This window comes from Cygnus atratus, chromosome 1 (assembly GCF_013377495.2).
Source record: "Cygnus atratus isolate AKBS03 ecotype Queensland, Australia chromosome 1, CAtr_DNAZoo_HiC_assembly, whole genome shotgun sequence".
In the NCBI taxonomy this organism is placed as follows: Eukaryota; Metazoa; Chordata; class Aves; order Anseriformes; family Anatidae; genus Cygnus; species Cygnus atratus.
Window position 1 is genome coordinate 39017770 of NC_066362.1, and position 23163 is coordinate 39040932.

Genomic DNA, 23163 nt, shown 5'->3' on the forward strand with positions numbered 1-23163 from the left:
TAGGCTTAAAATAAAATATGACTCCCAAATGAGAACACAGAAAATCAGCACTGGAAACTGTGACAGTCTCACATCTGCAACTTCATCTTTGTTGGGGTAGTGAAACATTTTACATCTCCAGCACAAGGAGCTGTGACCTGTGGCTCCAGGCCTGCTCTCTGCGACTTTAGTTCAGGCCTGAGCAGGCCATGGAAGCCCCGTCCTGGTGGGGATATGGTCCCAGGCCCGCTCCCACAGAGCAGGGGGCAGGTACAGCCTCGTGTGTGCCCACCACAGCCCCCCTGCTGCCCCTGCTCTGCCCCGGCCACTGGGCCAAGGCCACCAGCTATGTTTTTTACCAATTAACAAGAAACTGCTTGATACAGGCAATCTCTCTCCAAAGGGCTTCCCACTTGCAGAACTGTATGTTGTTATCTGAATGACTGTAATGGGGTTAATCCTTACTTTAATCTCACCTTTTATGTATGTAACATATATGCATACTATAGAACATTACATACACATATATATAGACGTATATACACGCACACAGTTGCATACACTGCCGTGCTTGCTCTCCAGGGGCTGTTTAACCCAGTGCTGACAGGCATGCAATGTACCAGCAGCTCACTGTAGTGCTTTCCCTCACGGACAGGTGGAGGATTTGGGCCAGAAACACAGCACTGCCGCTGGCTCTGAGCAGCGCTTGTTACCATGTGGATGTCAGAAACATGTCATCCTGGTTTCTGGTTTCCTTCAGAGCTGAGGTGATGCACGTAAACCCCTCTTAGGGCCCTGCAGCATCAGCTGCTTCAGGCCTGGGGAGAAGAGCCAGATTTAGGCATTTTTCTAGACAGAAAGCGAGACCAATTATTTCTGTCGCTACAGCTCTCCATTTCTAACAATGAGGGGTTTTGCATTTTAAAAGAAAATATTTAATCGGTCAATGCAAGATGATAGGTTTATTCTTGTGGGATGTTTTCTTCTGACAGTAATATGTAATTGCCCTTGATGAACTACACCTTTTTTTTTTTTCTGTTGTGCCCATGTGACTGTCTTCAAATTGGGTTACTGATTGTAATTTCAACAAGAAGTGGCTTTAAAATAGAAATTTTTAAGGAAAGAAATGATGAGGGGAAGGAAAAGGCTGACTGATTCTGCTTTATTTGATCAGTTATCAGAAATAAAAGCACTTTCTTTAAGAGTTTATATGATAATAATCCTGGTGTCCGGTCACTTTCCTTTTATACAATATTTTAAAATGCAGGACTGAGCAGGAGTGATAGGAGAGCATGTAATTATTGTTGCTTACTCGTTCACTTGTTCATAGCCAGTATCTGTACTGAAAGCACTGTAAGGAACACTTTGCAAAGGAAAGGATATATAAAATGAAAAGTATTTCAGAATCCAACAATTATTTTTAAATCAGTGGTAGTGATTGAATTATATTATTAAAATGCCTTAGCTGTTTTATTCCTTGTTTTGAAGGCTGCTTTAGGATAAACTGCTTCAATTTAAATCATATAATGTATTCCTAGGATTGCCCCACTTATTTCCATAAAGAATATGTTTAGAATGCATTTTTTTCCCTCCAAACTGTAGAAGTCTTAGATGAATGCACAACATTTTAGTAAGGTAGGATACTTACTTGGGCCATTAATAATTTTGACTATCTTTATTTCAGCCATAAATATGCTGAATATGGTGTTAAAAAATAATTTTATAAGTTTCACAGCTGCCAGAGACTATCAGTCTCCTGTGAATTGTGGTGACTGCCTGAAACGCAACCTTTATCTGGCCAAAGTCATGCCAGTAAGCTCCCCACAAGTTCATGCAAAGCTGTCAGGAAATAAGGAATTTCTTGCTCCACTTGGTAGTTCTCCCTGGTTTAAAAACTTTTGATTCATTTTGAATCTGTATTTGTCTGGCTTGTTTCCCACTTGATAGTGGGAATCCAAGTTCTTCCCTTGTGCCTGTCCTTGGTGCGGTATGGATGCACAGGCTGAAGTGAGCTCATTCCTGTTCTCTGCCTTATTTTTAAGCTACATGCCAAAATCCAGTATCAGTTTTAGCAGTGCTATATATAGAGATAATATTATCTCCAATATTCCTTTGTTTCATATCCAGGAATTACCATCATCCTTTTGCTGCAGTCATACATTGAGATGCTTGTTAGGTTTTGACACTCGTACTCTTTATGTTGCCTAAGAGTTGTCACTCTTACATCCTTTACAATGTTCCTACTTTCCAGAAGATAGCTTGTCATGCAGCTGACAGCCTGATTCTTATCACACTGACAGCACCACATCACGCTTGATTTGCAGCAATTTTATATTTGCTTCCCAGAAAATTTAGGAACCCCAAAGAACCCCAAAGGAAACATCAGCTTTCAAAGACAATTGTCCCAGTGACAGCTACTTTGAAGTTCCCAATCAGCTACTGATGCACTGAATTTGTGCTTTATTGCTTTATGAAGTAATTTTCTTTCTGATCATTAACGCACGGTGCCAAGTCAAGCAGTTTTAAAGTTAATAAAGCTATGTAATTATCTTCTAACAGCCGAGTCTGTAATCTCATTGCAGGTTTGTCTGACCAGCCCTATTTTTCCATCAGAATTTGTTGACTGGCACACATAATATTCCAGTGCTTCATGTAATTGTTCGCCATTCATTACTTTTTTCCTTGTCGTCACCTGCTCCTCCCCGCAGCCGAAGATATGAATGCCATGATGAGGAGGGATGAGTCAGGGTCTGCGTGTGTACAAAAGGCAGGACAAGCCTCTGTGTAATAGGCAATTATTGTTGCCAAAGAGTTGGTCTCTGAACTGGCTGGTTATTGTTACAGTGATGATGATTTGGATGAAGATGTGTTGTTGATTAATTAAGCTTCCCGTGATCCAAAACAGACTGGTTTTGTCAGAGAAGCTCATTCCCTTCCTCACCTGTGCAATTATCACTGCTTGACTGCAGCTCAGTAGCACTGAGACAAGTGAGCCTTAGGATGTCCCTGAGGAACTCTGTCAGCATCCACCCTTCCTTTCCAGGTTTCCGTTCCCTGGATAGGACCTTTAGGAGAATTTACTGGCTGATCATCCAGAAAGTACAAAGCCTTTCTTCTCCTATCACCGCTCTGACTGATGTGCAGTCAGCACGCTGCAGGGTCTCACCCCAGCCCAGCCCCAGCATCACCCTTGCTGACCACAGAGCATGAGGGAACCTATGGTGCCCCTGACTTCCCCATCTTCCGCTGTACCCTGCAGCAGCCGGTTATGCTGGTGGAAAGTTTCATCTCTTATACTCCCCGTGAAGTTTATGCAGACCTGCCAGCAGCTGTGCTGGCCTTCTGCATTTGAAAACATTGGCAAGGTTGTTTAAACAAGGCAGTCCTTAAAAACAAGGCAAGGACTGATATTATTCTAGGTAGCTGATAATTACATGGGTCCCCTTTTTTTTTTTTTAATATTGACTTGAGCTTACCAGTTCTGCCTTCCTCTGGAATTTCCCTGGTCTACCAGCACACATTTAGAATATGCACTTCTGCTTATTTTTGCCTTATTTTTTTTTCTTTTCCTTCTTAACACTTTTATAATGCATATCTTGTAAATGTTCTTCTGGGCGAGGGAGCTATTTGTTTTTGTTCCTACGAAGTTTCAAAATCTATTGACTTTAAAAGCAGCAGGTTTCCCCTCTAGTGTTTAGCTGTCCTGCTCATATTCTGCCTGTCACTGTCTTAAATGACTATTACCTGCTTTCTACTTCTCCTGCCTTCAGTCCCTCTCCCTCTCCTTCTCCCTCTCCCTCTCTCTCTCTCTTTTAAATTTTATTTCTGCTCCAGCTTATCCATGTGGGATATTTAGTGAAAGCTGACTTTTATCTTTCTTTTTAAATTATGGCATTAGAATTTTTCTAGCCTTACAAGCTCTTCTTAGCAGTCCCAATTATGACTTCCACTTTCCTTTGTAAGCAAAAAGTTTTCTTGCTTTGTGAAATTAGCTCTTTGCCTAGTACTAACTGAATATATATTTTTTTCCTTTCCTTTTTCTGTCCCTGATGTCCAGGGAAACATCTTCAATGCCATCATCCTTCTTAAGCATCAAGTCCAAAACAAGATAACCACATGCCGCATGCTCTACTGTTTGTTTTAAGAAATGAAAGATGAGGCATTCCTGAAATCCATCTGATAGTTCATAGCCAGTCACCTGGTCCTCCAATACAGACTTTTTAAATATATGACTTTTACACCATCTCCTCTCCTTCTCCTCCCTCATACAGGCAGAATGCAGACGAGTTTTATGAAGAAATCCAACCTCATTTTCTGTTTGGTTGCTGGTCTTTTATAGATCCTCAGCAGTTTCCTTTTCTTGCTTTTTGCTGGCTGAGATGGTGCATTCAAGGTTCTCCGAGTTGTTAATAATACTGACACAAGTTATAGTGTCTTCAAAACAAGTAATAGTGTCCCATGAGTACTTTTCCACTATCTTTACACTCGTTAAATAGGTTATAGCATATTATTTTTATATTCCAGCTATTCAAGATATCCACACAAGCTTCAGAAACACTATTCATAGCACATTTCTTTTCATTGGTATTTTGTTTTTTATTCCTCTTGCTCACTTCCCAGGCTGCTAATATAAATATAATGCAATGTAGATGGATTTGTAATGTATTTATCCTCTCACTACCTCTTCTGATTTCATCTTGGTTGCCAACCAGGAGGACTAACCCTCACAAATGAAACCTTTGAACTTGTATTGACAGCAGCTGAGTCCCCAACCGTTTGTATGGAGTATTTTCTGCTATCTCAGGGTGCCCCCGGGCTGGGGGCTGGCCGGGCTGCCTGGGGACATCTCCCCAGATGTAAGGGGCTGCCACCGGCCCTATGTGAGCCCTGACCCCGCAGCCAAACCTCCTGGAGCGGGGCCACTGTCAGGCTGAACAACCCCACTGAAGAACCCACTGAACGTGGGTTAGCACTGAAAGGCATTACTAAAACACCACCACTGGTCTCTTCCTCATTTCTTTCAGATTCTGTGTAATTTCCGTGGGATGCCAGTCAATTTGTTCCAATGTGTCATGAAGAGAAATTTCCATATCCTAGAGTCCCAGGGAATCTTGCTGTTATATGCTGCTCTTCAGCCCCCCAAAATCTAGCACATTAGATTCTGTCTCCATGTCCTTTTCTGCAAGTTCTGAATAATTGAAATTCATATTAAAGGCCTATGGGAAATTAAATGGTGTGTGAGAATAGTTACACTCAGTCAACTTTGGGAATATCCGGGCTGAAGTTAACGGTGTTCTGACAAAACGCATTCCTGTGGATGATATTTCTCTCACGTACATGTTACATCTTGTATGTTTTATTTCCTATAATAAACATGGCACATCCACACATTGCTTTGAGTAATGTTGTCAGAGAACACAAGAATTAGTATTATGGTAGCTCAATTCTTAATAATACAGCAAGAACTGCAGCAACTTGGATGGGTGGCTTTATACCACTCTGGTCAGCCAAGCACGTTTAAGATAATGGCCAATTTTTCCAAAACCAAGGCACGTGGAGAAAAATTTAAGGTATGAATATAAGAGGAAGAACTTAAAAAAGAGGAGGGAGAAACAGAGGAAAAAGTTTTACTTCCTCTTCATTCTTAGCCCAGACTGTTACTCACTCTCCTTTTCTTCTTTTCCTGGGGAACAGCAGAACTGCAATGAATGAATAAAACATTTACCTGATTGCTTTCTTTTCAGTCCTACACTCCCTCACCCACTCCAGAGACAGCAGGAAAAGGAGAAACACTGGACAGAGTAGTTAGAGCCTGAAAAGATATCAGAACCATGTGGGGGTGGGATTTGGCATGGCCATACGTGTCTCAGTGTATGTATTGAAAAGATAATGGATAGTGGCAAAGGAATCAGAACTGCTTGTCCTGGGAGGAATGACATTTACAGACAATTCCTCTTCAACAAGGAGAGCTAATCTTTTAAGAAACAGTAATCTTTTTCTCTACAAGAAAACAGAACAAAACAAAGCATTGTCCTATGCAGGTCTTATTTTTTAGCTAGAAATCAGATTCCATGTTTTACTTTACAAATTAGAAACAAGTCTCGTGCTGAGCCAAGTCTCCAAGCACATTATTGAACCTGTCAAGTACTTCACTATGGGTACACCGAGGCTATAAGCATTGAGTGGGTAAAATATGTTCCAAAAAGTCCTCCTGGGTCAACATTATTTCTGAATTGTTCTTTTCTGCTCAGGTTCATACGCTTTACTCTTCTCCTTCATCTTTACTCTTCTCCTTCATCTTTACTCTTCATCTTAGGTACCTGAATAGTCATCTTTCTTTTTGGAGCAGAATGCACCTTTTTAATACATTGATATTTCTTAAAATGTACTTATCATGATTTAAGCAACTCAAAGTATGGACTTTACCCTAGATAAATATACCTACAAATATTTCTGATGGATAGTTTGATGCTACTTGTGATAGCCGTTTGGTAGAGCAGCATTTACTATCTCTCCTTCCATGCTGGATGTTCATATCAGTCACGTCAGAAAAACAAATACGTGCATTTCATTCTGAGCATCTTTCTTTTCTGCTAGTATTGAGACCATATTACCAACTTCATGATAAGAGTTTTTTGTTTTTTTTTTCCTGTTCTTATTCCTTGCTTTTATGGATATCTACAGAGTTTCACAGAGCCATTTGATCTTATAAAACTGTACATTAATTGGCTGAGATTTCACAATGTCTTTCTTTTCCAAGTAAACCTCATAAAATCGGAGCGCTTTACTGCAACTATGGCGCATTGTGCTTAGAAATATTACCCAAGGGAAAAAATGCCAATACAAGATTGATGTTACCTTTAAAATAACTGCCATCCTTGTATTTACATGAAACTGATAATTAACCCAGAAATCAGTTTTGTATGGTCAACCAGTAAGCGTATAATGTCCTTTGCACAGCTACTAAATGCACTTTATTTTACACTGGAGTTAAGACATCTACTATTTTATAAGGAGATCTAATAATGCAAGCCAAAAGAAGTACATGATTTTCATATTCAGAGATGATTTTTTCAGAGGCAAAGGCTTGTGTAAAGCCTCAACAAGCACAATAAATGGTAGTGGCAATGGATACAATGGTGCAATTAGTTTTGGTATCATAAGATACAGGGTACTGTAGTTTCTTTGTGCAAAATACATCTCGAATGACATTTTTCTTGCAGATGTAGCCAGCAACACAGTTGACTTTCATTTTCATTTCTGTCAGAACCTGTCACTGCCTGGGTGAAACGGTTGTTTCACTGAAGCTGTGGGGAAAAGCATGTGCCACCAGGCCACCCAGGCATTCCTCCTCAAACAGATGGAGCAGGGATTTATCCAACTCAGTGCAGGTGTCCAGGAGTTGGGTGAATGAAACCCCAAGCTAAGGGGCTAGTGGCTACATCCTCAGTGTGCACGGGACTCATTTTCCTGGAGCTCACGCTGCAAAAGCCCTGCCTTGTGTCTGATTCTGTGTTGCTCCAAAACTGGCACGACAGTGTTGTCACGTCAATGCCAGTTAGCAACAAGCTCAGTTCTCAAACGGATCTATTGACTGCCAGGCCTCTGCAGCAGCCAACATGATGAATCTCAGGAGCAGTGACTAAACATATGGGGCTATAAGATATCTACAAAATAGATTATCTTGTAAAGCCAGTTCATTTAAAAGCTGTGAAAAACGTTACCAAAAGATCAATATTTAAAAAAAATAAAGCAGAAGGTCTGTGAAAGTAATTTGAGGAAGCTATGTAAAAAGAGGAAGCACACCAAATTAAATGGAAGAGACATTTTCTTCTTGAATACGGTGAAATAAAGTAAATGCTTCCCAAATTTAATTAACACTACTAAAATAAAATAATTTGTTAACTCTCACAGATATTTAAACCTGCAGATTTTAATGTCATACACATCAGATTACAGTCAAATGTGACACTTCTTGTAGCTCGGACAATTTTCTGTGCTCAGCCAGATTAGCCTTTTAATTTCATTTAGTAGTGGTGGCTTAAGTTTTGGATATTACAGGGCTTCCAATCCATGATCGTAAGTTCCAGACAAGAGAGAGGAAAACAGGAATGATATAACGTAGTCACTCGCAACAGCTTTTTGTCAGCGGGAAGATGCACTTCTGACTGTGCACTACCACGGAGGATTGCTGGAGAAATTCAGTCTGCCAGAATTAAGCTTCAGCTGGTGTCTGATGCTTTGTTAGGTCTGTGTTAGAAAAACGATGCTCACAGTTATGGTCAGGCACAGTCAGCATGTGGACTTCATGCAGGGTGGCTCTCCTGTAGCCCTTTTAAAAGCTTTGGCTCTGATGCAAGGGGCAATTTAAATATTGATGAATTCTCTCTCACTCTAAAGAGTGCCTGTAGTTCCATCACAGTATTTGGTATTCATACACTTGGCTGAAGACTGATGAAGAATTACCCATGCAAAAGCACCCTTTTGACCAAGAAGTTGTAACTGATATATGAATTATTCCTATTTGAAGAAGAACTGAAAAGTAAAAAACAGTTTAACCCTGTGTCTTTACAAAGAACGCACATAGAACCTGGCTTTGTTGAAAACACTCAAAAGCTGCAAGAACAGGAAAGGTTTTGCTAGCAGTTTTCAGGACAGCCTTACACGCGGCCCTGCACCTCAGCAGATGCATTTGCCATCAGTTACCCAGGAAAGCCTCAAGCTGTGGGGCCTTGTGAGCAGCTTGTGCCTCGAGCATCGGCTTCCAGTGTCTCTGGCAACCCTGACCCCAACCCCATATTACTTGCTTCATATGCTCAGCCTGAAAGAAGAATAGCTAGTGTGCCAGTCAGATTTACGGCCTGTACACAGAAGGCATGACTGGCAGAAGCCAGTATCACTTCCAGCAGGATTTTCTTGCCTCAGAGCATGGTGAGGCACTGGCACAGGTTGCCCAGAGCAGCTGTGGATGCCCCATCCCTGGAGGTGCTCAAGGCCAGGCAGGATGGGGCTTTGGGCAACCTGGTCTGGTGGGAGGTGTCCCTGCCCATGGCAGGAGGCTGGATCTAGGAAAGGACCTTAGAGACCACCAACCCAAACCATTCTGTCATTCTCTGAAGACAGCGTGTTTATTGTAACTTGCTGAAATAACTGATGTGTAGATCACAAGAGAACTTCTTGAGAAGCCATGCTGCAGTAGTTTGGATTGGTGTGTGTGGATTGCTTTTAATTAAGGGACAATATTGAATTTCACAAGGCAGTCACCCAGCTCTTGACCGTTAGGTGTGTGAAAACCACCCCTACGGCCACGGGGCTCCACAGAACGCTTTTCTTGCCCCTTTCACACCCTACTCCCACATCTCAGTTCTGAGGCAGTTTATCATGGGATGCTTTGGCAAACAAATTCTAACAGCCCATGTGGATGGGGGCACAGGAGTTTGGTGGGGTGAAGCGAACCCTATGTTTGTAACACTGAGGAGTGGCTAAGGGAGCTGGGGCTGTTTAGTCTGGAGCAGAAGAAGCTCAGGGGAGACCTTATTGCTCTCTACAGCTACCTGAAAGGAGGTTGTGGGGAGCTGGGTGTTGGCCTCTTCTTGCGGATAACTAGCGATAGGACTAGAGGGAATGGCCTCAAGGTGCGCCAGGGGAGGTTCAGATTGGAAATGAGGAGACATTTCTTCTCATAAAGAGCGGTCAGGCACTGGGACGGGTTGCCCAGGGAGGTGGTGGAGTCACCGTCCCTGGGGGTGCTCAAGGCAAGGTTGGACGTGGTGCTTAGGGACACGGCTCAGTGGGTGACAACGGTGGTAGGGGGGTGGTTGGACCACACGATCCTGGTGGCCTTTTCCAACCCTAACGATTCTGTGACTACGACGGCCCGTCCGCGGCCACCCGCGGGAGCCCTGCCACCGCTGCGCGCTCCCGTGCGCGCGCTCCCGCGGGCGGCTCCGCGTACCCGCCCCCGCCCCGCCCCCTCCCCTCCGCTCCCCGGTGGGCGCGGCCTCCCCCCGCCGCCCCTCCCGCCCCTCCCATTGGCGGCGGCGCCGCGCGTGACCGGGCGGCGTGTGACGTAGGAGGAAGGAGCCGCCATTAGGGGGCAGCGGGGCCGCCTGCCGCGGGGAGGGGGACGGTGTCGGCCCGAGCCCGTCGGTGTCCCCTCGGCCCGGTTCCCCCCCGGGGTCCTCGGCGGCGCCTGCTGCGTTCCGCCCCGCCCCGCGTTCCGCCCCCCGGCCCGTGGATGTGAGGCGGCGGCGTTGGGGCGCCCATGGCGGCGGCGGGGGCCGGCCCGGGGGCGGCGGCGGCCGGGGGTCGCAGCTTCTCCTTCAAGGTGGTGCTGCTGGGCGAGGGCTGCGTGGGGAAGACGTCGCTGGTGCTGCGCTACTGCGAGAACAAGTTCAACGACAAGCACATCACCACCCTGCAGGTGCGGGGCGGGGCGGGGGGGGGGCGGGATTATTGGGGTGAATTCGTGGGGAATTGGGGTGGTTGGGTCGGGGGGGGTGCGGGCAGGGCTCGAGGTGAGGTGGCTGTTGCGGTGGCGGTGGGCTGATGACTAAGTGGTTCGTGCGTGCTGCGTGCCTGGTAACTGCAGCCGTCGTCGTGCCCTCGGATCCCGACATCCCGGCGCTGGAGTTGCCGAAATAGCCGCATCTGGAAGGGGCAGCCCTCGCAAAAGGCCCTCGGAGGTGAAGGCTTATGGGTCGCTGACTGAGGAGGTCCATAAGGCTTACCTGCACGTCACCGTGTCTCCCTGAGTTTTGGCCTGGCTCTCTGTCAGCTAACTTATAAACAACTGAGAAATGATGCTCCACATACAGACGTGTGATGGTGTCTGCTCCAAAGCGATGTTTTTCATCATCCCCTCGTGCTGAGTGGTGTGTGTGCCACATTGCAATATCCATACATTTTATTTTGTTTTATATATGGACATGGAAAATGTGTTTTTAAACTTCATGTCATGGATTGTACAATCCACACGTATCTTTTGGGCTCTCTGCTCGCTTATCCTAGTCACTGCACCAAGCCTGTCTGAATTTAAGAAGCGTTTGGACTGTGCTCTTAGTCACATGGTCTAAAATTTTGGGTGGGCCTGTGTGGTGCCAGGAGCTGGACTCGATGATCCTTATGGGTCCCTTCCAACTCGGGATATTCTATGATTCCTCTTCACTTGCAGTTACGGCAGCTACACAGCATCTTTTTTTGCCAGTTATGGACGTGTAGCACTCCATCTATCATATGCTACACTTAATACACTTTTCTTGCAAATAAAGAAACAAACAAACCCTGCCACCACGTGGGCCAGTGGTGGGTTTTGAATTTCTCCTGTGGAAGACAGAATAAATAGTAGGTGGTGCCAGAATAGAGCCTCTGCGTAGTTGTGTGCTATTCATGCACATCTAGGGGAAAATTCTTGTGGTCTGGGTGTCTCAGAAGTATTTAAGGGTGAAACTTTCCCTTAAAACAAAGGAAGCATGAGAGATGCACTGGAAACAGCATAGTGAATGTTTCTCCAACAGATACTGTCACTCCATTTTTGTTATAAATAGCTAAAAACATTTTCAAGTTCATACTCAGCTGTTGGATGCATCTATTGTTAGGGTTACTAGGCATGACGAGGTGTTTATGTCAGGTTAATTGTAGATCTGATTGCCATGGAGGTGCCTAACATTTGCTGTGCTACAGGAATGGTTAGTGGCTCGTAGGTGGCAGGGGTGCAGTTGTCCTCTGTGCTGTTACACTGCCCAAAGCCTAGTGTCGAGCAAACAATCGTGTTTAAAGTGCACTGCAAGCGATTGTGTGTAGCTGAATTCTGGGTAGAAAGAGTAGGTTGTCATGGGATGTAGCTCTGCTGTAGCAGAAAGCCTGAAATTAAAAGCAGAAAGTGAATTGGGTCAGAGATGTCATGATACGGAACTCCAAATGGGCCCAAAATGTTGACCCTAAAATGTCCTCTCCAGATGCTACAGCCTGAGAGCTGTAGTCTTTCCCTGTTTATGTGGCAGGAGAATGTTTGTAAAGGAATAGGAACACATGCTCACATGCGATACTGAAATTTTGTCCCTTTGCTGCGGCTAGGTTTCTGGTTGCTAACAGTCTATTTTAACCGCATTATACATTTCAACTCACCCTTCTGTTCTCTGCTTCTCTGTTCCGAACCTCCTTAGCCACATGCGGGTTATTGATTGGAAAATGCAGTGTCAGCTGCCGTTTAATCGCACTGTATGTAACGTGCGCTTGTCAAGTATAATCTGCCTTGTTTTTGTTTTCCTGCATCTCAGAGTTGTAGAAGGAAGGTTTAGTACCTGCTTTCGCTGCCAAATTAAAACATCCCTTGAAAAACAAACTATGGAGAAACTGATTAAACAACCAAGTGACATTTTTTTCTAAGAGCTCCTTATTTTTTCGATTAAGGGCTTAATCTGATAAAGTGGCTTCGTTTCATGGCATCAATTCAAAGTATTGCAGCAAATGACTTTTGTTCCAATGAAGCCAAAATTAAAAAAAATACTTGGCTCCTGATGCAGCAAAGGAGCCACGGGGATGAGCTGCCTGTAAATCTTGCTGGTCAGTGGGATGAGGGCCTCAATCCACAGTAATCTGATTTAGCTGGGGGCGGTGTGGGAGTTGTAAGGGGTTTGCAAGTGCTGTTGAACCTCACGCCAACCTTTTTGCACCAGAAAAGTGGTGAGACCTTTGAAAAGTGCTTTGGAGAGGTTGCCCGGTGCTTCCTGCTGCGTCACCCCAGTGACAGGAGAGCACAGGAAGCCACGTTGGGCAGCGCAGATCTTTCACCTAAATGTACATCTGTTTTCCTATCTGAATTCTAACACCGGTGTTACTCTGTTGTGGGGTTTATGTGTGTACACACACAAAGGTGACTTTCTTCTTTTCTGGTAAGGACGTTTTTAGTGAAAGGGAGTGGTTCCCCCCCCCTCCTCCTCCCCTTCCCTAAACGCTGTCGAGAGGGAAATGGTGACCTGGGACTTCCTTATATCGAGATTAGGAGGCTGCTGGGACATGTTGCTGAAGTTTTGTTAGCTTGAAGTCATGCACTTAAGATATCAGTGACCTGCAAACTGAAATTAAAGTTGCTACTGGTTTGCTGAAGAAAAATGTACCCAGAATAATGTGAAAAAAGCTGCAGGAGGAAAGGTTAGGGTCTTTTTTTTTTTAAAGAAATAATGATAATGTGTAACCTGCTGTCAGACCTGGTGGGACAGCTAGAGTTGGTTCCCATGGATCAAAACAATGAGGTCGGTGCTCTCGTCTTGGGATGTACCTAAGCTGTAAACTGATGCCAGGTGAAATACACTGGAAATATTCTAATAATAACAACAAAACCTACTGTCAAACTGCCCTTTTAAAATCTGGGTGGATGCTGTCTGTTAATTGCTCAGGATAAATATAACTTTTGTGTACTAATCTCTCAAACATTTGGAGGGCTGCCAAGTATCCAACCCGAGAGAGCCGCTCGAGTGGTGATGCTAATCATACAGAGTGATCCGCGTTGCTTTGGGGGACCTGCCTGACCTGGCAGAGTTGTCTTGGATGTTGATAGCTTGGAAAAAAGCAATAGAAGGCGGCTCAGTGCTGTATGTGATGTTTATGTGCCTGGTGATAAAGCACTCAAGGGGTGGGTGATGTACACCTCCTATTTTTTTCAAGAGAATCTTTTCTAGCTGTATCTTCTTTGCGTTCTCTTCAGGCCCTTTTATCCCCTCTCAACAGGGCCTGATGCACATGTGGAACTGAGCTCTTAAAAAAGAATGAAAGGAAAGGGAAGATTTTCTGCAGACACGTAAAGAAAATGGTATTTTAGCTCTTGTAATTGCATTATCCTTTTCTTCTGAGTGCATAAGTATTCTTCAGACCAGTCATAAGACACTGGAGTCAAAATACCCAAATTAGTAGCATACTTCAAAGAGCTGTTTGAGATTACTTATCTTTGAGTTAACTGAGAACCCGTACACTTGTGTTTTTTGAAAGTCCTAGCAAAAACAAATTGCCATAGTAATGAAAAGAATATGGAAAGGAATTACTGATTGTAAACCGAGTTGTGACTGATACTTAACTCTCTCGTACTCAATTTAGTGAAGTCTCAAGAGACTAGAACAAATGTCAAGTCCTCTTCTTTGTGTGATTATCTAATGCTGTCTGGACTGCATTGCTTTAAAAGGCTATGATGCTCTTGGCAGCAACGCTTTTTCTTTCTAAACTAGGTTGGATTCGGAGCTCACTGCCTTAAACTTACAGTTAAGGCTCTTCTTTACACGTGGGACCCCCCCCAGATTTCTAAACACTGCTGTGTCCTGCCAGTCACTTGATGAGCTTTTTGCTCTCTAACTTCAGAATTAATGAAGAGAAATAACCTCACTCTTCATGAGACAACTGGAACTTGAGTGGGGGGAGTTTTATTTAAACAGTTGGATATCTGCTGTTTGGTCTTAAAGTGTGCGCCACTGTGGCTTTAAAATGCACTTAACTGGTGCTAATTATGCCAGACTTACCCATACCAATTAATTCAAGAACAGGACCTGCTAACAGTATTCCTCAAGTATATGAACACTGAGGAATTAAGCATTTCAAGTGTAATATAGTATTGACAGGTTCTCACAGTATGCTCAAAGCTTTCTGCTCGTTATTAACTCCAACCGCTTCCAATACCAGGTTCCAGTGTTGTTATCAAGCAAGCTTTTTATACAAACTTGCTTGTAATCAGGATATCTGATCTAGGATAGATCCCTAGCCAAAGAGGTAAGATCTTATTGAACTAAATCTTAAAAAGTACAAATTCATCAAGTTATAATACAGAGAGCAAGTGCAATAGCCAATCCTAAATGTCCTTGCTTCTGCCTCCTGTCACTTCTTGTAGGAGACACGAAAAGACTGCTGACCTGAATGTACTGGCCTTCTAATACTTGGGTGTACAGGAGAGGACATAACTCACTCTTAGTGTTAAAAGGCAGTATTTGTATCAAAAGCTGAAGTGACCTGAAGGACAGGTTATTACAAAACAAACAAAAAACCACATTTTTATCTATGGTGAGAAACCCACTTTAATATTAGATATGTCAGACAATTAATAGCACAATTACCCTGACTAGGCCAATGTCTGAGGCCCCGATGACATAACCTTATGAATGCTGTGTTCTGTGTTAAATATAACTCCTGTTTCAGTGAGAGTTTTCTTCATTTTGGTCCAGAAGCCCAGAAATGTGGTTCTCAAGCGTTTCTGTGAAACTTGCATCAACTAAGCAGAATTGACTTTTCATTATAGTGACAAAAGCCAACAGTGCCCTGAAGAGCTTTTCCTCTGAGATTTACAGTACTGTGTCAAGTGCTGAGTACAGCAGATAAATAACATATCGGCAAGTAAGCTTGATTCAGCGTGCCTCACCCATAGCTTCTCTTAATGTGGTCCAAGTGTTAGTGCGTTGAAACTTCTAAACTCTCTTCTAAGCGTACAGCTTTTAAGCTGTGATGCTGTAGAACCAACCTGTAGGAAGACTTGACGCTGATCGTACAATCTTTAGGGACAGCTGGGTGAAAGCTGTAAAATAACTTGTGCGGTACTTTGGATTTGCCTGAAAATCCACTGAAGCTTGCCGGATGTGTAAGACTTGCTACGCTGCTGTTAACTTGTTTGTTACAAGTTGGCTGGCGTTAAGTACTTCAAACACGCTGCCCGGAGTTTTTCCTGAAGTTGACGTACGCCACCTTACTGTAGACCAGAAGGGTAGCAGGAATCGCTAGGTATGTTGCAGCCAGCGGTCACAGGGATCGTTCTTTTCTACCTGCTGGTGGGAAGTTTCTGGGCGTTTCTCTTCCCTGCGGGCTGTCTTCTCTCTGGATCTGCTCTGTTCGTCACACTTTGTGGAAAGCTTTGCAGCGAACTTCTCTCAGAAAAGGAGAAAATATTTTCCGGAAAATATTACTGAATCATCGCCTCTTCAGTCCTACCGATGCCAGAGAAGCAGCAGAACAGGAGCTGCTCTCGGAGCTGACTTGGGTTAATTTAACACAGGCAGCACACCAGAAAGGTATTTTCACAGCAGTTGAGGCTGGTGTAAATTGAACTCCTGTGGTCTTCTGTGCAGGTACTGGTTGCTTATGCAGTTAAGCAGCAGCCTGGTTCAAGCAGTTGACCTGACCGATGACACTTTCCCTTCCCACATCCACGTGATTTTTAGTCAGCTCGATGCCTGCTCAGTGCTCTCATGCAGAGACCTTGTGTTGAGATGCTGCAGGCCAGCCTAAAATAATCTGTGATGAATGTATCTTAAGATACCGCTGAGTGCTTGATAGCTGACTGCACGCTGAGGTGAAAGGAAAACTGAGTATAACTCAGGAAAAAGACAGAAGTTAACCTTGGCTATAAATTCAAACCCTTTTATTTTGTTCTGGTAATTTACTAGTAGCGAACTATTTTGTGAATTCTTGCAATCTATAAATCTAGGCATTTAGGCTGGTTCCTTTGTGTACTATCATGAAATGTTAAGCTCAGCTTAGATTTAGCAGTGTTCTGAATTGAAACTCCTCACACCCAACCCTCGTATCCTTCCTAAATCATTCACTAAACAGCTAAAAGATGCAGGAAATAACTAGCTTAAGGCAAATTTATTTAGAATAGACTTCTGGCAAACTGTAGTGGAATGACTAACTGGCTTAGTATTGACCCAGCCTTCTGGCTTGAGGAGTATTTGGATTGAGGAATCTGTCTTCTGTTGATTCAGATGTTTTTATTAGTAAATAAATCTGAAGTCAAATGAGACACTTGTGTGTGTAAAAAATTGAACTCTGTTTTGTTTTCCAGGCATCTTTTCTTACAAAGAAGCTAAATATTGGCGGGAAAAGAGTAAACCTTGCAATATGGGTATGTTTGCTTTCCTACACTGTCCTCCCCACTGTGCATCACCTCTCCCCTCTTGGTTAAACAAAATGTTTTCCTGAAAAAGTACTTGCTTGATAGAACTCAAATGTTAGGGACTTTGTAATAAAGTAAAATTTTGAAGTACTTGGAATCTCTTGATGTGTTTGTTTAGTCTTCCGTGCTAACAAGAGTATTTTAAATGCAGGATACAGCTGGTCAAGAACGATTTCATGCATTGGGGCCGATCTACTACAGAGATTCTAATGGCGCTATTCTAGTATATGATATAACAGATGAAGATTCTTTTCAGAAGGTACTGGAGAGACTTTTACCTCTACGTAAGATGTAAACTGCGAGGGGGTCTGTGATATGAGTGCATACACGGGAATCTTCCGTTTCAGCAATAGCATCTATGCTTAATTTGCCTGAATTACAGGATTGGTATCTGACTTTGCCACGTGCAAATCTTCTGTTATACCTGCAAATTCAGACCATGTAATGAAAGTGTACACCTTAATATTTTCTGAAGTCTACTCTTAATAAAGGTCTAGTAGGGTTATTCAAAGAACACTAGAGAAATAAAGTATGAGTTAACTGTGGCAGGCTATAAATGTAAAGTGGCACTCTTGCGATAATATACAGTACTGATTTCTACTGTATAAATCAAATTGCTAAAAGATACTAAGTGGTGTGACCTTTGACAGATCCGAACTCTGAAATCACAATACATGACATTGGAAGTGTTACTTTCTCAGTAACAATAGGTATTTAGACTTCCAAGGCTTCATTTAATCTGAAATTCGATGGTTAACTATTTTACTGCAGAATCAATTGATCAGGTCAGGGCAGATGACTTTTTGTCCAGTCCTATGTCAGACTGGTACTACTGTATTGTTGTTCCAGCTGAAAGCTACTGATACTTTCTTAGGTGAGTCTGGACCTGATTAGATTGTGGTAAAAATTGTAGGACTTCTGTGTAGAGGAGTAAGAAGTCATGGTTGTATTGGCTAGGCTTGGGCTAGCAGTGTTGCAAGTAGTATCAGGATATGGTTCCCCAGCAGAATAAGCAACTTAAACAGTCTGATTTGGGCAAGTGAAGCACTTTGTGGTGACAGCATTGGGCCCTATCTGTAGAGCTGTGACTTGTATGAGTTCAACTCGGGCCTTTTCATGCTGAGCCATGCTTAGCGAAAACGCTGTCATCTCAAGACACTCAAGTTACTTCTCAGAAGTAAGATGGAAGGTTAATTTGCAGAAGTTACTGCATAACTACCTATGTATCATGTATCCTAACTATTTCTAGGTCCTTGAAGTGGTCGCCTCTCTTCATAGCTTAAACTCCCTTAAAATAGCATCTCCAAGTTAATGCAGTGACCATCCAACTTCAAAGCATGACAGCAAACTTAATAACACACCTTAGTGCCAGCTGACTCAACATTCATCTGTTCCTTTAGGAAACAAACATCTGTTATAATCTAATCTGAAAAACTTGGTTCAGGTTTGGTTCAGGTACTTCTACCTTTAAGGACCCACTTCTGATGTGTTAGTATGTTCCTGTGGCTGAAGATCTCATGCCTGCCCTAAAGTGGTCAATGTAATGAACTTGTTCTTTGGAATGGGACTAATATGAATGCAAGTTCAATCTCTGGAGTAACTGAACCATTTTATACAAGTCACTTTGCTCTAAGTTTCAACTGTGAACTAAAATCATCTGCATGTGGCTCTTTTTCAGCAATACAAAGAATATTTGGTCAATCTACATTGCTCTAAACATGTCTGTTTCAAGGTTAGGGTGAACAGTTAATGAAGGAAATAGGTCAGTTCTGCAGTGCCCAAACCAGTAGTAGTATATCAAGAAAAAATAAACTTATCTCTATTCTTTATGCAGGTAAAAAACTGGGTTAAGGAATTAAGAAAAATGTTGGGAAATGAAATCTGTTTATGTATAGTAGGTAAGTTCTTTTAACATCTAATTCTAGTGACTGAATCAGAAAAGTTTCCTTTGGTTAATAACATCTTCCAAATGCTGCTGTGATAGTTTGTGCATGTGAAGGGGTAAAGCTTATGTGAATTTGATAATTAAAAATGCAATTTGAGCTAGAAGTTTCAATAGATCACAACTGAAGAAAAGGAGAATTAATTTGGAAAAAAAATGTTTAATGATACGTAATGGCAAAAGTGAATGGGTACAGACAGATGCAGACTGCATAGTTGAACAAACAAACATCTAATGTGCTACATATACTTCTTGCAAGTTCTCAGACTCTTTTTTTGTTTATGCACTGTTTCTAGTGGCATAGAAGGATACTTCTGTTTTTAGAATCACGTGCTTGCAAGGGGGAATAATTCTTAAAACTAGGATATTTCAATGCATTTTTTACAAGTGCATGTAAATATTGTTTTAGATTTAAAATCAGATCTAGTGATTAAGACCTTCAGGAGGTTAGATATATGGATATTCTACAAAAAGGTACTTTTGTGGTACAGATACTTGGCCTAATAAAAACCACTTCTGTTTTAATTTATTAAGGTATTCAGCTATCCCTGGTCTTTTGATAGAAGCTCATTGCCTGTATATGTTTGAGTGAAAGGAACTCTCAAATCATTTGTCATTGTCTAGATAGAGACCTGTTTAAGAGCCAATTTTCATTGGGGCAGCTTGTAAGAAACTGATGGGATAAAATGATCGCATAACTTGTTTCCAACAGGTAACAAAATAGACTTGGAAAAAGAGAGGCATGTTTCAGTGCAAGAAGCAGAAACGTAAGTCACACCAATTATTAATAGAAACAGTCATTGCAGAATTATGCTCTTAACAGCTGGCAGGCGTAAACCAGCCATGCCTCGCTGGCTGCTAAGTGTTCTGTTCCTATTTGAGTCTTGGGATGTCTTTACTGGCTGAAGTGTAACTTGTGAGTTGTACATCACTGAAAATCAACTTTTGTAGTTTAAATACATTTCTAAACAGGAAAGTTTCAATTTTTTTAATGAATTACTCAATTCTAACCACAGTTCCCCTTAAGTCAGCATGTGTGGATTAAGAGTTTTTATTTTGAATTAAGAGTTGTTCCACTTCATGTAAGGTGGCTTAGGAAGACTGCATTCTTCAGTGCAATGAAGCTCTTCTTTATCTGCCTTCCTACAGGTACGCTGAATCCGTTGGAGCAAAACATTATCATACTTCAGCTAAGCAGAACAAAGGAATTGAAGAACTGTTTCTTGACCTTTGTAAAAGTAGGTATTGTCTTGTTTGCTCATAAAAAGCTCTTACACAAAAAGGTTTCAGGAATGCTTCAAACCCTATAGAAAATCCTTAATTTAAACCATTGAGAAGAACTGGCTTCTTTTGAGTCTACTTCTAGCCACTTGTGTATTATAACAGCTATGGAAGCTTGATGTGTAGATGCAAATTCATGCTGTACTTTAAGAACGTCTTTCTGCCACTGTTGGAGTCCTGGGTTGGAGTTCTGTTTTACTCTACATACATGAAGCTTGATCTGCAGTCACTCCATGTGATTGCTCTCACTATTGTCTACTTTATACCCTGTTGCAACATCTCTGACATCACTTGACAAGATTTCTGAATTACAGTTCATGAATTTGAAGCTGTAATTACGCAAATCTTACACAGCAGCTGAAGCAAATGATAAAGAATGTGGGATGCAGTATAACCATAGCACAAGGAAGTTATCCCATTTGTGTTGTTCTTATGAAACAAGAAATTAAGCAAAACATTTTGTTTTTTTTTTTTTTTAGAGGAGTGGTGTGTGTGGTATTTTTGTTTAATAAATGTTCTTATAATGGGTGGGTAAATCTAGCTTTTGAAGTCACCAACTCCAGAACATCTGAGCATCTAAGGTCTTCCGTAGTCAACAGGAGCTTCTGAGTATTTGGTGCTTTAGGAAGAACACTTAAGTATTTTCTTAAGACTATGTCATGAGATACCAGAGTGCTTACTTCTGCATAATTAGTAAGAAAACTGGTCTTGCTGAACTTCGTGCGCATAATTCATAGATTAAGATCTTGAAGCCTTGTGTAAAAATGCAGTGGAGTACTAATACATGTCATCTAATACACTTCATTTACAGGAATGATAGAAACTGCTCAAGTGGATGAAAGAGCAAGAGGCAATGGTTCCAGTCAGTCAGGAACAGCAAGGCGAGGTGTACAGATCATTGACGATGAACCCCAAGTACAGAGCAGCGGCGGGTGCTGTTCTTCCGGATAGTAACAAAACTGTGCATCACTGCCCTCTCAATATGAAGACTGCCATATTCAAAGTCACACATTCTTTACCAGTGGAGTAATAGAATTAACAGTATTTAAAAATAATCACACATAACACTGCAGAGACCTTAAGTGCTAAACTAGTGGCGTCTGTGACCAGAGAATTGGCATTTTCTACAGTGGTTAACAAAGCAATTACCAATGGCCTTTTTACATACTTTTCTTTAATGAGGAATAATATGCATGTAGAAAAGACCTACTTAAAGGCTTCATTTATATTCTTTTAAATCAGATCATTATTTAATAACTTATATACGTTGTTGTTGGAATGGTATACATTTTTGCAGCTCTTTGTATTTTGTGGTAGATTGAATTATATCACTTCTAAAATGCAAATTGATTTTTTTTAAATTAGCAGATATCTGAAGTAATATTTTTGCAGGGTCTCCACAAGCCTATAACCGTCAACTACTTTGATATATTCTGTTCATCTTGTATGCCAAGCTGGTAAAATACATTGTAAATTACATATTAAATATTTTATCTGCTTTTACAAGTGCAGGTGCAGAAATATGTACATCAGTCTTGTCAGTGATTGTGAAGTGAGTAAGTCAGTGAAAAGATGCAAGCTTTTCATGTGTACTGTTGAATTGCTCATTCTATTCCCCTTTCCTGAAAATTGAAAACAGCTTTTTTTTGGTAAACTCACAGCTACAGCATTTTTTAAAGCTTTTTCTGTCAAGCAGCAGTATTTAGAGTACCCCCTAAGTAGGAAGGGAATGCTTCTTTAGACTGCTGTTTAACACTGAGGCGTTTGACTCCCAGCTAAAACAGTTGGAGCATGCATTTATCTTGCCTCTGCATTTACTTCAGCCTCCCAGATATCCCCCAGAAAGTTGAAGCAAATTTAGCCCTTGTCTGTCTGGTGGCTGCTAAACCAGATGCATGGGAAGCTCTTAAGCTGTTCTAAGACATTTGTGTCCCAAGGCAGCATTATAAACTACTTATGAGCGTAATTTTTTTCCTATATTGCAGGGCTTGAGTGAACAAATGAATTGGCATTAATGAGAACTGCTTCTGATTTTTGAGTGATTATGTGGAAGATATGGAACTACCAGATGCAATTGTAACTTTGGGAATAATAGACAAAACTGAACTTAATCTTGACTTGCTCTTTCTCTTGTAAAGCTTTTTGAAGCCCACTTAAGGTTTGGGAGGAGGGTGTTCAGAAATAAAGTGTATACATTACTATCACAGAAGGAAAACAAATGGTGGTAGTTGAAACTTCAAAATGTTTTGTGGTCTGACTTTTTTTTACTTAAGTTGTCATGCTTGGAAAAACAGTAAAGGTGATGTCTATGACAAAATAGAATATTCCTTGGCCTTCCTTTTTCTGAAGGGTAGAACTAATATTGCATATAAATGCATTTAATGGTGTGGGTGTATTACAATGCACAACAGGAGTAGTAGTAACTAATCAGTCTGACATGTAAGAAGTGTGCTGTCTTCATCTGACTTATTTTCTCTGAAATAATAGATGGCTTTGCTACAGACTGGTCCCAATGCTCTTTATTTCCTTTCTTTCTGCCAAAACTGCGGTGTACTTTCTCTAAAGATGACATTGGTGTGCTCTTCTGATGTTGTATGCGTGATGGGCAAAGGTGCTCTGTTTTTGTTAGTGAAGACAAAGTTACTTGACTGTACAGAGCCTTGCTGTGGATCTAAAATTCATGATTTTATGTGTATATACCAACATTGTGTTAAGCCAACATCCTGATATTATATCTCACATAAGTGAGCCTCGCCAAAGCTAAATTGGGGTCAGTTTGATACAACAAATAGTACCTTCAAATCCATACACTAGACTAGTCAGTCTTGTAAGTAACAAAATACTGATATTCACTGAGGAGTGAAATTGGTGAGACTGTTCAAGATTGAAATTTCATTATAAGAAGAGTTGCAGATTTTTTGGATTCCAATTTCAGTTTTTAAAAAGATGCAAAAAAATCTCGACTAGGCTTGATAAGGAAGCAGATATGCTCTGGCATAGATAACTCATTAGAGCTTATGTTTTCTCCAGAGCAGAG

At 41.8% G+C, this 23163-nt stretch overlaps 1 protein-coding gene across 1 annotated transcript; it reads left to right on the forward strand.

The window, feature by feature from the left end:
* The first annotated feature begins 10030 nt into the window (after nucleotides 1-10030).
* On the forward strand, nucleotides 10031-22627 carry RAB21 (RAB21, member RAS oncogene family). Its single transcript, XM_035544003.2, has 7 exons — nucleotides 10031-10402; nucleotides 16793-16852; nucleotides 17055-17162; nucleotides 18738-18801; nucleotides 19558-19612; nucleotides 19995-20083; nucleotides 20938-22627. Exons 1-7 carry the CDS (start codon nucleotides 10244-10246, stop codon nucleotides 21075-21077), a joined length of 675 nt encoding a protein of 224 aa, XP_035399896.1. The 5' UTR covers nucleotides 10031-10243; the 3' UTR covers nucleotides 21078-22627.
* The last annotated feature ends 536 nt before the right edge of the window (nucleotides 22628-23163 follow it).

Coding starts and splice junctions, on each gene's coding strand:
- RAB21 (XM_035544003.2), top strand. CDS start 10,244: ATGGCGGCGGCGGGGGCCGGCCCGGGGGCGGCGGCGGCCGGGGGTCGC. Junction 10,403..16,792: donor AGCACATCACCACCCTGCAG/GTGCGGGGCGGG, acceptor TTTGTTTTCCAG/GCATCTTTTCTTACAAAGAA. Junction 19,613..19,994: donor TCAGTGCAAGAAGCAGAAAC/GTAAGTCACACC, acceptor GCCTTCCTACAG/GTACGCTGAATCCGTTGGAG.